The sequence below is a fragment of the Astyanax mexicanus genome, chromosome 1, assembly GCF_023375975.1.
Source record: "Astyanax mexicanus isolate ESR-SI-001 chromosome 1, AstMex3_surface, whole genome shotgun sequence".
Taxonomy (NCBI): domain Eukaryota; kingdom Metazoa; phylum Chordata; class Actinopteri; order Characiformes; family Acestrorhamphidae; genus Astyanax; species Astyanax mexicanus.
In genome coordinates, this window is record NC_064408.1 from 80847580 (window position 1) to 80868260 (window position 20681).

Here is a 20681-nt window from a genome sequence, read left to right on the forward strand (position 1 = left end):
TAGAGCAAACCTTGATCTAAATCTTAAATCTAACCCTAAATCTAAGATTAAAATGTTAAGATTAGACAAGGGTGCAGGGTTACATTCAATTAAGAACTTTCACCTTAGACTTTAGTTGCATTTAATATACATTGAAAGGATTTTTTTTGTCCCTCACTGATTTTGTAAGTAAGTTTGCTCACTTACAAAGACATGAACATTCTATCATTTTAAGGGTAGGTATATTTTAACAGAGGGAGATAGAATAAAACAAAATAAAATTTAATAATTTAATAATTTAATCACTCTGTCTGGACAGAGAGACCATGTCTGAACTGAGGAGGGAAATGCATGCGTTGAATTCTGACCTGCAGGGCTGTGAGTAGATTAGTGGTTTCCCTCAGTCTGGCACGTGTGGCATCCAGCTCCTCCAGAAGCTTCTCCTGGGCCTCCTTCAGGCTGGAGATATGACCCTTCGCAGATCCCAGACCCTGCTCTCCCTCTTTCACTATCTCCTGCAGACGGCTCACCTAGAAAAAAAGAAATGAGAGTTGAAGTAGTTAGATAGAGTTTGGGTTTTAGAGTTAACTCAAAGCAGTCCACAGATGTGGCTTCCCCCTACATGGATGCGAGTCTGCTTTATTAGCAATTTATCAATTCTGAATAAGGCTCCTTCAAAAGACACACTTTACACATGCATTTCTGGACAAGCTGAGAGATGCAGTGCAGGTTTTGAAAGTGAAGAAACACATGATTTGTGGCAGTAAAATAGAGATGTTTTCAGGCTTTTCACAAAAATGACACTCATTATACATCATTACACAGTGAACCTGTGCAGCTCCACCAAAGTTACACAGTGCAGTTATCAGCATTTCAGGCCAGGCATTGCAATGACAGAAATAACATCCTCCCTTTCACAATTTAGTTGAGCAAGTAAAACTATGAAAAATATAGATTATTTTAAGGTAAAAAATGGTAGTTAATGTTGCCTTAAGGCATCCACATTCCTTAATGTATTTGTTATATTATGTAAACCTTTGTTTTTTTCTCTAAATTTTGTACTGATACAATTGTATTAGCATTAACCTATAACGTTTTTTTTGCACATGCCTATACATAGCTTATTAAAGCATATAATTATGCTAAGCTTTTCTGTGTATATTTCGTCATGGGCACATAGTTTTCAATTAAGCTTTTCTACAGCAACCTCCAGGCTTTTATAGAGAGAGTAAAAAGAAAACACTTTTATTAAACAAAAAGCCGAAGAACAGAAATCTATAGCCATACACCAAAGGGTTGCTGTTTTGCAGTCTGCAGCAGTAGCAGCAGCAGTAGCAGGGCAGGGAAAAGCAGCTCTGAGAGCAGAGAGCCAGTTTAAACTCAGTGAGAGTAATGGGACGCTAAACATACAGCACTAAACTTAATCACTCAGAAACAGCCCCCGCACCCTACTGACCGCTCCACAGCTACTGAGCCACAGAGCCAGCTCCTGCTAAAACTGCTCTCAGCATGCACAGCTTCCCTGTAGCATTCAGAACACTTACACCACACACCAACCAATCACAGACATCTCAACCACTTCTGAAATTTTCAGTTTGTTTAAGTTAAGGCAGCATCTGTGCATGTGCAAATTTGACTCAAAGCTTTGTGTCTAGGGCTGGGTATCGAAATTCAATACCATTAAAGGCACCAACCTAAATGTCTCGGTACTACCAAGAACTGAAATGTAAAAAAAAAAAAAAAATTGGTGCCTGTTTTTGATACCTTTTCATGAAATGCACTAAATGTGGAGCCAGGTAAAAACAGTATGATGGTGACAGTATGATAAAGACATTACTTATGTCAGCCGTTAAATAAATACGTTGTGTGAGAATAATTATTGTTTTTTACATTTTTGGTTACAATTTAGAAAAAGGTATCGAAAAAATTTATTGTTTGGGTATTGGTACCAATTACAAGTATACAAGTATTGCATCGGTACCTGTATCAAACAATTAATAACGATACTTATCCGAATTCAAAGTATCACATCGGTACTGGTATCAAAAAATGTTAAATGATACTGGTACCGAATTCAAAAGATTGTATCGGTACCTGTCTCAAAAAGTTAAAAACAGGCGCCGAGTGGTCCAGCGGTCTAAGGCGCTGCCACTATGAGCAGGAGGTCGCAGGTTCGAACCCCAGCTCATGCAGCTTTGCCATCAAGCTGCCGGTGCTCAGAGGGAGCACAATTGGCCCTGCTCCCTCTGGGTGGGTAGATGGCGCTCTCTCCCCACATCACTCCTAGGGTAATGTCTGCAGCACAGGGCGTCTGTGAGCTGATGTACCGGAGCCGAGCCGCTGTGCTTTCCTCCAAGCGCGCTGGCTGCTCGGCAATGCTGCATCAGCAGCAGCTCGAAAAGAAGCGGTGGCTGGCTTCACATGTATCGGAGGAAGCATGTGTTAGTCTTCGCCCTCCTGGTGTGTTGTGGCATTACTAGTGATAGGGGGAGTCCTAATGAGTGGGTTGGGTAATTGGCCGTGTAAATTGGGGAGAAAAATGGGAAAAATTAGAAATAAAAAAAATTAAAAAAAAAAAAAAAAAGTTAAAAACAATACTGGTCCCGAATTCAAAGTATTGTATTGGTACCTGTATCAAAAATGTTTAAATAATACCGGTAACAAATTGAAAGTATCGCATCAGTACCTGTATCAAAAACTTAAAAATGATACTTGTACCAAATTAAAAGTATCGTATCGGTAACTGTATCAAAAATTATAAACGATACTGGTCCCGAATTCAAAGCATCGTAGTGGTACCCGTTTTAAAAAATAGAAAACGATACTGGTACCGAATTCAAAGTATCGCATCTGTAGCTGCATCAAACTAAATTTTAAGCGATACCCAGCCCTATTTGTGTCACATTAAGCAACTTTTAAAATAGAAATATTGATTTACCTGATGCACACTCAACTACAAAATGGATTTCCTTAAGCACTACCTCACACTGAATTCTACACTATTAGCACAATCACCCATTTATACCACTGACTACATATTTACTGCATTACTTAATCAGTAATATCTGCACCTTAATCTCACATGTACACATCTGTGTTTATTGTATTTACTAGGGGTGTCACGATTCTCTAAATCCTCGATTCGATTTCATTTTCGATTTGAGGGTCACGATTCGATTCGATTCTCGATTTTCTTGTTTTTTTTCTTGATATTATTTTATGCCTCATAAAATTTAAATAATATATTTATTATTATTATTATTATTATTATAAATATTATAAATATTATTATTATTATTTATTAAGATATATATGGTAATGCCATCTAGTGACTTTTTTTGGTAGCAACAGTGTGCACTATTAAAACAAGCAGTTTATCAGAGCTGTGTGTGGATGGCTGGTGAAACTGCTCATTACATGAAGCTGCAGTTCTTCATCCAACCACTAGTCGGAGCTGCAGCAGCAGCACAAGCCCAGCCACGGGCTACAGAGCTCAGCCAGTCCGTTTTTGCTGTTTCTGTAAACAAATAAAGGTTTTAACCCCACTAACCGGATAATACAGCTCACTACAGTTCATCTTTCAGCCCAAGCAGCTAACAGCAGCAGGTTAGAACAGCCGACACGCAGTCACTGCTCGGATTACATTATAAACAGGTCAGTTAGCGCGCTGCTAACCTCAGGATGTTTATAACTACGGAGTTTAGTGGACACACCACGGCCGCCAGGTAAGTCTTTTAAAGGCTACTGAAGACTATTAAAGGCTATTAGAGGTTATTGAATGTTTATTAACGTCATTAAAACAGATTTTGTCAGGTATTGTCTTATAAATATTTACACATAACTTATATCTCTCCTGAAAAGCTTTTATTTTAGTCAGAAACACGCTTGTGTTTACTTTATCTGAGAGAAAGATGTTTTTTTAATTCAATGGAAAGCAACAGGTGTAGTCAATTATAAGTTTAAGATTTTTAATCCACCTCACTGTGATCTATAGTCAGTGTTCTCAAGTCACACTGACACACGCATTTCAGCGAGTTCACACGCTCTCACCTGCGCGCACCCACCCCTCCGTTAGATACAGATACAAAACCTGCGCGCCCAACCCCCGCCCCCCCTCCCCCGTTGGACAGGTAAAAAACAGTGATCACACTCCCGCCGACACTCAAAACTTGAGAGCCCTGTCTATATTTCTATAAATCCGTTTTCAGTTTCTCCTCCGTGGTTGAAAGTGTTGGTGCCGCGCCATTTGCGTAGCACGCTGCGCTATTTGCGTAGCGCGCGCGGGAGGGATCGTCGATCCTCTTTTTGACTTCGATACTCGAGACCATGACCTCATTTCGATTCGATTTCGATAAAATATCGAGATCGTGACACCCCTAGTATTTACTGCTGTCTGCTGTACTCATTGTCTATGCAGTTTGGGTGAACGTTTTTGCCTTGCACTAATGTCAATCTAATGTACAGTATATCTTTGGCACTAATGTCTATCTGTTACTGCACAGTACAACAGTGTTTCACTGTACTGTAAACCCCAGTATTAGTACAATGACAAAGTTGCACTTAATTGAAATTAATTGAATTTGCTATGGTCACTAAAACACAAGCCAGATAAATTCAAATTTCTGTTGCGCTTTCAATCAAAACCTGTTGGTTAATGCCCCATAAGCAGAGCGACGCTGTCCGAGGTACTGAACTGTCTTGCTGTTCCAGCACCGCTATTATAGGCAGCCTACAGGACTACAGGAGTGCTTATCCAGTGTGCCAGAGCAGAAATGCATAGAACCGTGCTGCATATTGTTTTTTTTAAATGACAAAGAAGAAACTTTTTTTTTTTAGATTACTACATAATTTGAACACACAAAATGTCCAAAAAAACCCACTCTTTTTACATGGACTTCCATTGAAAGTTTAGAAGTTTTTTTCTCTCTCCTGTGAAGTTGCTGTTTTGGAGACACTTGTTTTTCATTGGACAGCGATGATATGTGATATTCTGTAATGACCAGACTGGTCAGAGTGCCCATGCTAACCTCTGTCCACTCCCAAAAACATGCACAATAGACACAACATCTCTGAAGCTGAAACAACAAAGTTGTTTGGTCTAATGAGTCCCAAATTTAATGTAGGTATAATATATGACTGAGTATGTGTGTGCTTTTTAATATGTGAAAGTAATTATGTATTGAAAAAGGCAAGTTGGTGGAGGTAGAGGATTGTAATGATGTGGACAATGTTGTTCTGGGGAAACATTCTGATCCACAGTTCTTCATCTCACAATATATATATATATGACTACTATAACGATCTGCTGCTAACATCCTGGTTGCAGATGCTACAGGAGGAAAGGGTTCATTCCTCTGCATATTATACAGGTGGCCATCATATTTTGGCTTTCGGTTCATGTCATGAAGTACGAAATATGAAGTTAGCAAAGACACTCAGCTACAGTGTGCTGTTAGCTACTGGTTGCTGTAGCCTAAACGTTACTTCAAAGTGTCAATGCTTGAAGTCCTTGTTATTGTAAATATTTATTTCAAGAAAAAATGTGTGATACTGTTTGCTTCTAAATATTAAACGGCATTTCCCTCACATCAGCCTGTATTGACTAACTAAGAAAAGGAAAATTAAAAACCTCTACAACTGAAGAGGCAAACTCTTAATGAGTCACATTAAACACAGAGCAAAATCAAGAGAACCAGACTGATTTTTATTAGAAAACCCAACACCGTGTCCACTCCTTTCAAACGAGGCATGAAGTTCTTGGCTCTATGGAGAACTAAATATCAATAGCAAATTAAGGCTTAAGTGTACAAGCATTATAGCTGCTCACTCTGATTGACAAACCACAGCTTTATCTAACTGCTAAAAGAAAGCTAGGCCACTGACTGACTTTCAGTCTCTGTTAGAGCTATAAAATAATAATACAAATAAAACAATACCTCAATAATTGGATGTGACTTTGCAGGTTCCCACAGTGCTCTATATGTGCAAACTAGTTAATGTGGCTGTAAGCAAAAGTAAGCTGGCTGTTAGGGGTGTGCCATATCGTATCGTACGTGATATTATCGCCAACATTTTTGAATATCGTGAATGATATTTTTCCCTAACAATATCGTGCCATATCACTCACCTCTAATTATCACATCACGGTTCTACTTTTTTCATGTTTTAAGCAAAAGAAAAAATATATTTCTACTAGAGACAGATTATATCTGTCCAGTATCATTTATTGTACTTTAATCCTGGATATATGGAGATATTTGTAGTTCTGTTACAAATCTGCTAAAATTCTTGTATTTTTTTATATCTCAGTTAGAGGTGTGCAATATCATACTCTATACAATAATAAAATGTAAGTTTTGTTTTGTTGCAGTAGTGCATTTTTAAATTTTTTGTCATATCGCCAAGAGTATCGCTATCGCGATATTACCATTAAAAAAAAAAATTGTGATTTTATTTTAGGGCCATATCGCCCACCCCTACTGGCTGTTCTAATATACAACAAAATTGGATGAAACTTGGTTGAAACTTGGCGCAACACACAACACAAATGTATTATTTCACCTATAAAAAGAAGTAAACAAAAAATGGCACTTAACACTAAATCAACTTAGGCTTTACATCATCTGAACAGAGGTTCAGCTGACTATATCAGAACTTGTGCATGTTTTGCTGTTCTGAAATAAGCCTTGGCCCACCTCAAAAAGATCTTCAGGTCTGTAGTCCTGCTGCCAAACAGTAAATTTGTGGAGTTCAAAAATCTGGAGTTAAACAAAAATGTGTGGAAGTGCTAAATGGTGAGTTTATTTTCCACTATAAACTACAAGTTGAGTTGAGGGGAACTCTTTTGCGCTGTAGTATTTCAGAGTTTATTCCAAGGTGTTGAGGAGCGTGACTGAACTCTCTAAAGGACGTGTCCCCCAATCCCCCAGCTTACCATCAATGTAAAGTCTTGCCCTCCATGGGGTATTTCATTATTTTTTTTATAGTGGTTGTTTGCCTAGCTAATGTGTTGTTGGCTATAAGAGCAAGTTACCACCTTCTGCACTGTAAAGTGTGGCAAAGTACTGGCAATAATATTAGTTTAATAAAACTAATTTGTTTGCATTATTTGTAAACCTTGTGAATGAGTTCATGCTAAAATTAACGGTACCACTTTAAAATAAGACTACCTTTATAAAGGGTTTATAAATGGTTTACAATTAATTAATAAATAAATTAATTTATTAATGCTTACTAATTAGGTTGTAAATGCCCTAAACATCATTAATAATCAGTTATAACACATCAAAAAGGGAAACAATATAGATGGCTGTGGGTTCACTATTTGGCAAACAACAGGTCATTGTTACCCTTTCTACGTATGTGTTATAACTGATTTTTAATGATTTTTAAGGCATTTACAACCTAATAAATAACCATTAATAAACTAATTGTAAACCATTTATAAACCCTTTATAAAGGTAGTCTTATTTTAAAGTGGTACCAAATTAACTGCAGCTAAGAGCTGTATTTTACTCTAGATGGGATAAATATGTTAACTCCCATCTGTTATAATATGTTAACAGTTCAGATTTAACTCAGTTCAGAGTTAAAAGGCCGACTCCCAGAAAAGAGTTACTTTAACTTACTTTATCTGTAAGAGTTTATTCGATAGTCACGCATATACACTTAAAATGATGTGATATTAACTCTCAGGGAGTTTATTAAAAAAAAAAAGTTTCTTTTTATAGGTCAGAGTATTAATGCATTTCTAATAATGAGCAGCAAAACTTCAGTAAAACTTCTAGAGAATATGAAGCTTTTGAAAAGCCAGGAGGACAACCTTTAACCACCAATCGTTTTCCCACTCCCGTTTCACATTATCTCCTCATAACACATCCCACTGTTCAGAATTACAGAGAATGGTGGATATAACCACAAAAGCTAGGTATATTGCTCATGAACACTGCAGTGAAAGCTCCAGTAAACTGAGGCAGGAACAGGAGATGTTCTCACCTCGCTGTTGGCCATGCTGAGCTTGGCGCTGAGCTCCTCTCTGAGGCTGTCCAGCTGCTCCCGCAGACGCCTCTTCTGCTCCTCCAGTGCACTGCGCTCCTTCTCGAACTGCTGCTCCATCTCCTGTAGAACCAGCATAACACAAGCATTAAAAACAGCACTGGAAAGGTAGCTAAGGTTAGCAAAGACTGTAAAGTCTATAATTTGTCAGAGCTTTTGAAAAATGGAATAATCATACATCATTCCATAGCATTGTTAAAAAAAAAAAGGTATCAATCACTGTAAAAGCTATGCAGCATTAAACGGAAAATGCGATTTCAGAGTGACGCGTAAAACGCGGCGCCTCCGGGAGAATGCTTTAATATGCAGGCAGGAAAATGAAAAAGGGGAGAGCAAAGTTTACTTTGCAAAGACAATCTGTTTCATGTGAACAGATTAATAAATGTTGCATTTGATGAGAAAGGTGAGCGCCGCTCCTGCGAAACAATATTAGAAAAAGGGAAAACAGAGCTATAAATTACCAGCGCACTGACATTCTTCATATGGAAGAGGGTCTTTAAGAGTGTCACCCACACATAGATATTTCTGTCAAAGGATTGACGCCAGTGCTTTCATATGCATGACTGAGGTGTCACACAGCACAGCAAGCTGCAATAAAATAAAACCTTCTTTAGAAATCTAAAAGAGATTGAATATCTGGTTTTCTGTTCCATGGGAACTGGTGTAACTATAAAATACCTGTATAATTATTGTAAATCAACGCCTCTGTAACTTTACCAGCTCAGCTTTGTCCACAGTGCTAGTAAATAAAGCCAGAATAGAACCATATGGCTACACTCAGGGTACGCATAGGTTACGCATTAGCCCGCCTGGTCTCTCTGGTGAACAATCCATGTGTAAAAATGATGACCTCATGCTCCCTAAACCCTGCACTCTTTCACAATTCCAGCCCCATGAATCCTGATATAGTCATCTTGGAATATGTCCGTGCCATCAGGGAAAAAAAAAAACATTGATGGAATAACCTGGTCTATATTCAGTATATTAAGCTATTTTCCTTAGATATTTGCTCTGATTAAGTTATGCCATTAATGTGGCCCTTTTGAAACAGATTAACTTAATCTTTTTCACGACCACAGGATGAGTCTTTCCACAGGGTTGTTTAACAAATGTGAAGCTACTCACTGCATCAGTTAGGGTTAAATAGGGTCACTTGTTGCCAGCTGAAACATAATCACACATGCAGTAATTATTTATGCAATGGGTGGGTCTTACATATTTGCTTAGTTAAACTCAGGTGGTGACCTTTTCTTTTGGCTGTGTATTTGGCAGTGCTATCTGTCTCCACACAGCAAATTTCTGGAGTAAAACAAAAATGTGTAAGAGTGCTAAATTGTGTGAGTTTATTCTCCAAATTAAACTACAAGTTGAGTTGAGGGGAACTCGTTGGTGGTGTATTATTACAGAGTTTATTCCAAGGTGTTGAGGAGTGTGGCTGAACCCTATAATGGGCGTGTCCTCCAATCCTGTGTAATATCTCTGTAATTAAACTTTTGAGAAGACCACTGTGAACAATTCTAAATCAGGACATTTCTCTAGAAGAGTGTTTCACACCAAATCACTATGAATTAAGGGAACACTTAAATCACACATTTCCATAAATAAAAGAATTGAGTACAAAATATTTCCTTATGTATATATTGTGCAATTTGTTGAGAGCAAAATGACTTAAAAACAGTAAATGGAAACCAAAATCATCAACCCATGAAGAGCTGGACTCAAATTTAAAAAGAACATTTAAGTAAAACAATGAAATCTCATCCAATTTCTGTGAATTTCATCATGGAACTCAAAATGTGCTGGGAGCAGCTGTGCTTAAAGGGCCGCAGGTCTCGCCTTCTTCTACCAGTAGTGACAAGGACACCAGCAAAACTAAAGTATCAGTCAGGAGAATACAAAACCAGGCCCTTTTTGTCATGGGGGTTGTCTTGCTCTTGCCTTTTTCTCTTTCATTTGCACCAAAGGAAGTGAACTTGATTCACAAACAATTATGCTTCCTAACTGGGTAGATACTGTAGATACCCCTGATACCCCTGAAGATCCTTGACTTTGTGGTATTCTGTGCTGATTCAGTGTCCGCTTGTTTTGAGCAGTGTATTTCATTTTTTGGGGGGTTTTTAAGTAAAAATCACACCACGTGATTTCCTAATGCTAATATGTACCCATTTCTTAAAGGCACAAAGAGTGAAGGAGGGCTGCACTTGTAGAGAAGTAGACATGTCAGAGAAAGACCCAACGTAAGGCTGATAAATAATTGATGGTTGGCAGGCCTGCGCGCTGAGTATAGCAGGCGAGCGTGCATAATTCACTGCATCCCAAACTTCGAAGCACACAAATATGCAAATGTGACCTCATGCATGTTTTATGGAGCCGCATCTATCAGAGTCGACTCGGAGCGAGGCGAGATCTAAACGCAGGCCGACCCCAACTGTGAAGTGCCTGGTGAAACCCGGGACCAAGCGGGGGCAAGGCAATGATCTCTAGACTGCCTGCTGTTATTCTTCCTCTCCAGGAAAAGAAAGCCTTCTTTGCAGAAACGACACACATCTCCAACCGCACTCAAAAAAATCTGGACATGGTGCAAAGAGGTTTCTCCATGGTACAAATATAATAAAAATACGCTGTATGTTTCACAATAAGGAGTTCTGCTAATCTTGTACCAGACAAACAATAATGCAGACAAATAAAATCTAATAAACAGGATAAATGTAATTATAAAAAGAAGAAAATCTATAAACTTAATTATTTATTTGACTTAATATCATTGTACATTTTTAGTAGAATCTGTGCAAGAAAGAGCCTTCGCACCAACTAGCTTTTGAGCAAAAGTTCTGGGGTCGCACATGTAAGCAACAGTTTTTGGACACAACTCATTGAGCATTCAGACAAACAACTTAGCAATACCTTAGCAACCAGTCCATTTGTATAGCAACACCTCAGCAACCAACAAATGTACCACAGCAACATCCTAGCAATACCCTTAGCATCTACATAGCAACATCTAAGCCTCCAACCCATAACAATACCAACTACCTAGCAATAACTTAACATCCACCTTGCACCATGCCTTAGCAATAAAACCATGCGCATAGTAACCACCTAACAACACCATAGCAACCAATCAGCCAAACCTAAGAAACCAACACCTATCCCACAGCAACATCCTAGTAACCACCAAGTAACACCTTTGCAAACAACTCCAATTGCTCCAAAAATATCACTTTGGAAACCAGCTAGCAAAACTTAAGTAACCAACACCTACACCACAACAACTTAACAACCTTAACAGGTGAATATATACAGTACCAGATAATAGTTTGAACAAACCTTAAATTAATTTTAGATTTCATTGTAGATTAATGGTTAAGTCCTCCAAACTATGAGGAAAAATATATGGAATTACAATCAATATAATGGCAAGAACTACTCAACTAAATTAAGAAAAAGATATGACCTACTTTAAGAAATGAAGGTCAGTCAATCTGAAAAAAAAAAAGAACTTTGAATGTATCCTAAAATTCAATCGACCTCAAAAAGACCATTAAAAACTTTATGATGAAACTGGCTCTCATCAGGACCATCCCAAGACAATAAGTTTCCTCTGTTGCACAGACAAAAATACCAGTTACCAGCATCAGAAGTTAACAGCACTCCAGCATTCCTTATGTGTTCCTTTATAATCTGAATAACTAATTTGGGAATTAATACTGGGGGAAAAAATTTTAAAATAAAAAAAACACTGAATGAGAGTTAAAACTTTAGTTTGGAACTGTAAATGTGCCTCTTTTGAAACCAGTGAATTCAAAAGAGCTCAGTTTTCTTGTTGGAGTTTTTTTAAGATATGGGATCCTTATTTGTTCAATGTTAAAAAAAAGGGTTTAAATCTCTGTTATATTTTAGGAATCCTGCAATTGCCCATTATTCTACAAACCCTGACGATACCTACGATGAGCTCATGAAAGCGCGCTGTGACGTAACTGACTGTGAAAAAGATATCCCACTGCCATATTGCCCACCCCTTATCCCCTGGTTCATGTTCTGCCACCGAAGACGTGACTCACAGCCCTGTTTTGGACGCGCCTGACAAACCGCCCAATGCTCCTCCCACCCGGCCCAGGGGAGATAAAGAAGGAGAGCGAGGAAGAGGAGGAGCAGCCCCGGGCCGGGTCTAAAATAGGCCGGTGGAGCGCTCGTCACGCTGCCTCTGTACACGTCGGTGAGTCATCGCCGCGCGGGCTCCGGCGTAAGCCTCTCTCCTTCATTATTCATCCGCTCCTCAATTTTTCACTCTGCATTTCCATTTCTGAGAGTGGCGGGAGCGCAGAGCGCCATGCCGGCGATAAGCCCAAAGCCGCTCACAGTTCTAATGAGATTCAGTGTTTAGTGCTGGGGCCACATCTGGGACTTCCCCCCCCGGGCCCCGCTCTCTGGAGGAGCAGACCCGGTGTGCCTGCAAGCGATAAGAGCAGAGAGGGCCACAAATCAGAACAGGTGAATCTCTAATAATAAAAGAGAGAGGAGAGAGAGGCAGGTTTGATTTGGAGAGACTTGATGCTCCCAGATTCACTTCATTCATATCCCAAACTGTGCTCTATTCACTAGGGTGGTTTTAGTAGGTTATCAAAATGGATTACACCAAAAAATAACTAACAGAGAGGTTTATGTTAGTGTGATCAGCGTTTGGATTTGGATTGGTCAGAACTTTTCTGACTTTTCCAATAAATGATTAAGTAGCTACTGGCGCAGCTAAAGTCAATGTCGATTCAACATGTTGCCTACACATTTAAACTCTTGTGTTTTTGAGTGTCTTCAACTCTGCATTGTGCTGCAGTTTAAACCATAATGACGAAAAAGTGCAGGCAGTTCAGCAGACCAATCACAGCTGCTGCTGTACAAATTGTGCAAGGATGTGGTTACATTTTGAGGAGGTAGACAATCAAGAAATGGCTACACTCAGGGTACGCATAGACTACGCATTACCCGTCTGGTCTCTCTGGTGAACAATCCATGTGTGAAAATGATGATCTCATGCTCCCTAAACTCTTTTTCACAATTCCAGCCCAATGAATCCTGACATTGTTATCTTGGAATATGTTCGTGTCATCAGGGAAGAAAAAATCCATTGATGGAATAACCTGGTCTATATTCAGTGTATTCAGCTGACCTCATTCTTTCAGCACATACTGTTGCTGAACCTAAACCTGATCAACTGCAGCATAAACCCCGCATCATAGCACTGCTCTGACAGGCTTGTACAGTAGACACTAGCCATGCTGGTGCATCATATCAGCCGCCTCTCTTATTATCATGATTTACCCGTCAATCTGGAACACGGGTCAATTTGACCCATGTTAAAGTTTGAAGATCTAGGAAAAATAGTTAAAAGTATTTTTTCAGTATGAAACTTTTTCTGCTTGCCTTAATTAGTGTAATGAACAAATGATATGAAAATGGTTCATCTCATATATGCAACCACCCCCTGCATAAACAAAAACTAAAACATAATAATTGCAATACTATGTTTAAATGTTATGTAAAACTACTGTTTTACATGTTGGTCTTTCAATAGTAATAAAGTAGTGGAACAATAAAAAAGTTTGAACATGTATTTTGTATTATGAAAAACGAGTGAATTATCCTAATTGAATCATTACCTGTTAGAGGTACGGTACACCATTGTACTATATATAATATTGATAGAATACTTTGCAGTGGAGTTAGTAAAAAATATATTTACACTGCTTATAAGGACTTTTGGGGGTTTTAGAAATGTTCTGGATAATTAAACATGCATCAGGTCAAATTAACCCCGGAACACCATTGCTGTTCTGGACAAATGAACATAGTAGGAGTGAAATGAATATACCTCAGAGTTCTAGTGTTGTTTTTCTTTGATCTGATTTCACCAAACGTTTAAGTGATGGCCATTTTTTTCCCGACCACATTCCTTCCACAAAGATAATGTTTCTCCACTGTCCTTCCTCTTTTTAATAATGTCTTGGACAGTTCTTCATCCAGTTTAAATAGTATTTTCCTTAGATATTTGCTCTGTTTGATGAATGCCATTAATGTGACCCTTTTGAAACAGATTAACTTATTCATTTTCACGACCACAGGATGAGTCTTTCCACAGGGTTGTTTAACAAATTGAAGCTACTCACTGCTTCAGTTGGGGTTAAATAGGGTAACTTGTTGCCAGCTGAAACATAATCATACTGTGTATTTGCCAGTGCTATCTATCTCCACACAGCAAATTTCTGGAGTTAAACAAAAATGTGTAAGAGTGCTAAATTGTGTGAGTTTATTCTTCAAATTAAACTACAAGTTGAGGGGAACTCTTTGGTGGTGTATTATTACAGAGTTTATTCCAAGGTGTTGAGGAGCGTGACTGAAGTCTATAATGGGCGTGTCCTCCAATCCCAGCTTACCATCACTGTGAAGTCTTGCCCACCAGGGCTATTTTCATGGGGTATTTTATGATATTTTATATGATGGTTGTTTGCCTAGCTGGTGTGTTGTTGGCTATAAGAGCAAGTTACCATTTTCTGCACTGTAAAGTGTGACAAAGTGCTGGCAATGCACTGAGAACTGCAATGCAGGATTAAAGTTCCCATGCAATGAAAAAATACACACTGGCATATACTTATACTTGTTGATACTGGCTGATACTTGTGAAATTGTTATTGTGATCAGTAATGATGCCTTTCGTTGTCATTTTTACTCCTAAATGTTCCAGGCTTTTAAAATGTTACAATTTATTTGTTTTAATAATATTAGTTTCATAACACAGATTTTTGGACTAATTGTTAACACTGTGAAGGAGTTAAGGTTAAAATTAACTCCAGCTGAGAGCTGTATTTTACTCTAGATGGGATAAATATTTTAACTCAACAGTTCAGATTTAACTCCTGAACAGAGTTAATAGGCCAACTCCCAGAAAAGAGTTACTTTAACTCTGTTATAGAGTGTATTTGATGGTTATGCATATACACTTAAAATGAGTTGATATTAACTCTCAGGGAGTTTATTCCAAAAAACAGAATTTGCTGTGCAATTTTTTTGCTGTGCTATTTTGTTTTTCTGTGCAGAGCTGAAGAAAATGAAGCCTTATTTGCATAACTATTTTGTGGCACTCAAACACTTGTTTTTATGAATTTAATTAGTTGAATAGAAACATGTTTAGAGATGTGGGTGCATGGCCTTTTAGTGTGGTTTGTGATGGAATGCGAGTGAAGGAAAGAGAGGAGTTAAGGAAGAAAAGTAAAGACCGCTAATAAGACTCAGCAAACACACACACACGCACAAACACACACACACACACACACACACACATAAATACACAGTCACACAGTCACCGCATGAGTCAGTGTTTGTGTTCAGACTGTCGTTTTCCCATTAGAAGTATCCAGGCTGACCTGAAAATTAACTTGCATTTGTGGCCAAAGTAGCTGCTAATGGGCATTGTCTATCCGCTCTGTTATTCAAAGTGAAGCCTTTAATTCACCCTTACTCATCAAAAGGGCAGTAAACAGGCTGCTGCATGTGATATCTAATTGCTGGTAGATGATAGGGTTTGTGGACGTTTCGGAGTGTGATGTGAGGCTCTGTTGGCAGAAGCGTGGTGGAGAGACAGATGACAGATTGCGTCTTGGCTAGGCCAATCACACGCGGCTTTGTGGGCTCCTCTTTTCATATGCTATCAGCTGAAGATATCAAAACAGACAGGCTCGTCATGTCATTTGCAGATTCTGGTCTCATCTCCACAGATGAGGAGGAAAAAGCATATTATTTAGCATATGGCGTGGTGAACCTTTGAGAATAGTGAGTGTATGTGTGTCAGCTAAAGGAGAATGTCTGTTGGGGAGAAAAAAAGAGAAAATTTAGCTTGTTGCTTTTAATACATTTAGTCACAGACTCAGAAAAGTGGAATCAGTCATATAAATGTTGGTTCTATCATCAGGATAACAGACGTTTGATCCTCAGCAATGCCTAAAGCATTCGTGGCATAGCTGGCCTTACTTTCTTTGGGTTGGCTGTGTGGCCTATATTCTCCCAGCATTATTTACAACACTATTTGGTGATATAAGAATGGGTGGTTAGTGTTCTCCTCTAAGCGTGTTGAGCTTCAGTGTTCCTGTGAACCTGTGGTGTCCAGAAGAAAGCATGTGCAACCTTTTAGGCTCCAATCATGGCAGCATGCATTGTTTGACTGGATTGCATTGGTTCCAGGAAGGCTAGGCTGTAATCTTACAAAAATAATGTGGTAGGAACATTCTGGAAACATGTGACAATAATGGCTTGCTTGACAAAGTTAGAACATTTACTATACTAAATACTAAAATTATGAAAACGTTTAAAAGTACAGTTTCTGTCTCACTATAAGATGCACTTAAAATCCTTTAATTTTCCCCAAAATTTTAAAGCGCGCCTTGTAATCCGGTGCACTTTATGTATGAATTCTACCAGTCAGGCTGTAAAGAACAGTAAAAGTCACTCCGCTGAAGTAAAGTGTTATAAAGGAGTTTCAATTAAGTTTCTCCAGCACCAAGGCTGGAGCAGTATCAGCATTGGCCGCTACCCGCAGTGCTAACACTTAGGGTTCCTCAGTGTAGGGCTGCCTGGCGGCATTTACTAGCACTATGTGCTGCCAACCACGGCTAACGCTGCTGCTAACCGCCCTGCTGTTAACCACGCTGTTAAAAATATTGGAAATCTAAGCTTACTGTAAATAAACTGAAGTTTTAAGGAGAGGAATCTGTGTCGATTAACATCCAGTGCTCATTTATCTTTAAAATAATTTTTTTTTTTTTTTTAAGAATTTGAAGGGAAACATGGCAACACCCCTGTTCCATACTATTGTCTCTTAAAATGCACCTTATAATCCTGTGCGCCTTATGTAAAAAAATAGACGTTCATTAATCGTGCACCTTATAATACAGTGCATAAAAAATGGTAACATTCCCAAAACTAAAAATGAAAGCATTGACACAAGTGACATTGCAGCAAAGTTATCAGAACATTTAAAAAAGTGAAACAAAAATGTTCTAAGAAAATGCAGAAAACTTGACAGATTAAACATTCTAAGAATGTTAACCATGAAGTTCAGAAAACGTTCTACTAACCGAAAAGTGTAACCTGGGAGTAGCTGTTTGGTATATCTGTATAAATCATATATGAGATGAATTAATAAAGTAAGGAAATAAACTGGGCGTCACAAATGTTACACTTAATGAACTTTATATTACGTTAACACAATAATCGCAATTCCAGAATTCTTTAAAATATTTTTTGTGGTTTTATAGTGTTAGTTTGCCAGTGTGCGTGTTTGTGTGTGTGTGTGTGTGTGTGTGTGTGTGCGTTTAAATTATGGCCTGAAGGGCCTGCCTCTCATCTGATGTTCTTTTCTTTCTCACTGTTTGGCCTCCTGGAGATAGAGCAGCTGGCACACACACACACACACACACACACACACACACACACTCACTTTTACACCCATGGAGACACACCAACAAACAACACATGTCCAACCTCAGACATCCACAGTGATGCATATACACACACATACACAACACACAGCTCCCGTGATTGCTTTGCTTTCTTCCCTGGGCCATGGCCACAGTGAAATTGTAAAGAATTTTCCTCTCAGTTGTCTATTCTTCTCACCACAGACATGATCCAAAGAACTGCTATGAGGATGTGATGTGATTTTCAAATGATACCACTGCATTATACAGCTATGAATAAAGAGGCCCTGTTGTCCAACTAAAAAAGTTATTGCTAAAACTCTAAAACTGAAGTAAATCAATGAAGTCAATCAGAAGAAAATTGAAGTCCGTTTCTGAAACAGCAGGATATATAAGAGATGATAGATAGATAGATTGTTTGTGTGTGTGTCTGTGTGAATGTATACGTCTGTCTGATATCCTGCTAGTAACCTTGTCTAACAAGGTCTAATAATGGAGCATCAGCACAAAGCGACAATAGAGTTTAAGGCAATGTAGCTGCCTGCCTGAAGAACACAACTGCTCTCTCTCTCTCTCTCTCTCTCTCTCTCTCTCTCTCTCTCTCTCTCTCTCTCTCTCTCTCTCTCTCTCTCTCTCTATCTCTCTATCTCTCTCTCTCTCTCTCTCTTATGGGCAACGTGACAACTAGATGACATGCTTCATGCTCCAACCACTGAAGTTAGGAATTCACGTCATTTACAGTGATGGACGCAGCCGTACGAAATGCGCTCCCATTCTGCTCCTAACGACATCCCGCTCATGCATCCTCGTAATGCTGTTTACATCCAGGCCTGATTGATTGCAGCCCTGCCACTGCCAGAGATCTTCAGCTGGAACAGATGAAATGAAATCCAGACACATTTTCTCTCTGTACAATGAGCTGCTGTTTCCATCTCCATTAAACTTCTTCCGTGAATTTGGCAGCAAGTTCTTTCCAGTTCCAACTTATGCTTAATCTTTTTCCGTTTTTTTATTTAAAAGACCGAGTTACAAAAATTCACTATAGTGAAGGAGTGGCTAAAATTTGAACCTCAAACATGAGGAATTTGGCATTTATTACACTTTCTATTTAGCTTAGTGTTAATCCTTATCATGTCAGGCCTCTCATATAGTGTGTTTACTTTGTTGACTGAGCACTGAATTACACCCACGTCAGCAGCAACCCTGTAAAATGTTCTGCACTTCTGCCTAGTCTAATCATCCATTCGCTGACGGCTGCAGCGGATGGACTCTTACTTCAGTGATCGGATGGGAAACAACTGCATCTCTTTATAATGCACCTTATTTACGCCGCACTCATGTTGAATATCCACCAGTTTAAATGGCAGTGCCTATGTGGACAACTAACCTCACACACCTCCCTGATTTAACAGAGAAAGCAGTTGAACCATAGGCAGCAAGTAAGCGCTGGATTCTGGATTCCGGCTGTTTTATTAAAAGGCTACATTAACTGGATTGAGGGTTATGTGCGGGATGGATGGAAGGAAGTTAAGTAAAGTAAGGTAATTGCCTTTATTTGCTGTATTAAAAACTTATGTGTTAGTTAGTTGCTAGCTAGTTAATTACCAAGTAACTTAGTGTCTGTAGAAAAGATACCTTGTAATTCTACATATAACTACAATCCTCCTTACAGGCTTCACTGAACTGAACTGAATCTGTCCAGTCAAATAACATGAGCACAGCTTCCAACTTTCACATTCCAATCAGTGTCTTAAAGGAACACTCTTCTGTAAAGTGTTCTGAACTTACTTTTGTGTCCACGTTAATCTGTAATATCAAATCAGACATAAGTTGAATGTCAACACGACCATTAAATTCAGCCAAACACAGTCCAGATAAGCATGCAAGTGTAAGACCAGGCTTCCCACAGTAGGATATTAACTAGCATTAGCTAGCTAAGCACGCTAACACTGAAGAGCTACGGCTTGACTAGACTCTACACTCTAAACTCATTTTGATGTTAAACTGAAAAAATAATCAGTTCAGGGTTAATTAAGTCACAGCCAGAGATCCAGGTTTAGCTAGCTTGCTGACTCTCTCTGCTAACATTCATCTGGCTAGATTAGCTGGCTGGGAAATATTAATATAGCTAGCCTTAGCAAAAAGCTAGCGCAGTAACATACAATCTTAAATTGAAATGGCGATCTCTACTGATTTTGTGAATCCATTCACGGTAAAGTCCAGGATCTTTGAGGAAACTATGGAAGGTTTGACCTCTATAAGATTTATTTCTTTTTTTAAAAAGTGCTTTTAGGAATGCAGCAGTGAGGCAGCATTGCTAGCACCCAGTGGTCCAACACTAGTTCCGTCCCCCTTGTTTAGATACAAGATGGTGACGTACGTGATTAAAGCGTAAATTGCATTTAACATGCCTTCATCAAATTTAAACCACCAAAACAGAAGAAAAACTGAGACAGTGAGGATTATATTTTTTAACTGGACTGCCAGTTGAGTAAAGTAAACTAAAATAAGGGAATTATTTATAAATTATTTGTTCACTGCTATGACATACGATGCCTTAAGTCCTGTAATTTCTTTATGTTTAAACTTATTCTAACTGCATTTCTACACTTGTGCCCCCTCACCCTTTCAATGGTTCAACTAATTAACTTTTACATCAGCTAAAGCAGCATTCAAAATCCATTGGGGAAAAGTGCAGCTTTCGAACTGTGTAGAAGAAAAATACATTTTCCTAACTGTAACTCACAATTCCCTTTTGGAAAGGTTGTGTTTCTCTTCAACATGAACCAACAGTATATTTTATAATGGTATAATATAGATATTTGGTAATAATATAGCTAAATGTAGGGGCATATCTGAATAAACAATAAGTCTAGGTACTCTTCTGTCATTGTATTTTATTTAAATCAATGAATCATTATGTAAATAATGACCTGCTGAAGATGGATAAATGCTGTAAATTAATAAACTAGGACGCTTTTAATCTGAAAAATCAAGATTCGTACTTGTCAAGAATTCAACACAATCCTGTGAAAGAAAGACTTTTAACCCCTCAACAGGCCAGGATTTTTGTCAATTTTCTGCCTGATATTACACCACTAAATCTTGAGGATTTCTATTCAAGCATTACATAAAAGGCTTTCATGTTTGATAAGGAATATTACTGAAAATCATAATTGTAAT

At 38.5% G+C, this 20681-nt stretch overlaps 1 protein-coding gene across 2 annotated transcripts in view; it reads right to left on the reverse strand.

The window, feature by feature from the left end:
- The window catches only part of fam184ab (family with sequence similarity 184 member Ab), a 235020-nt gene that overhangs the window by 106254 nt on the left and 108085 nt on the right, over nt 1–20681 (reverse strand). For both annotated transcript variants that reach the window (XM_007255380.4, XM_007255382.4), the window contains exons 7-8: nt 7975–8097; nt 348–509 (exon numbers count right to left, since the gene is read on the reverse strand). In XM_007255380.4, the coding sequence (XP_007255442.3) occupies nt 348–509; nt 7975–8097 (285 nt within the window). The remainder of the gene's footprint in view (nt 1–347; nt 510–7974; nt 8098–20681) is intronic.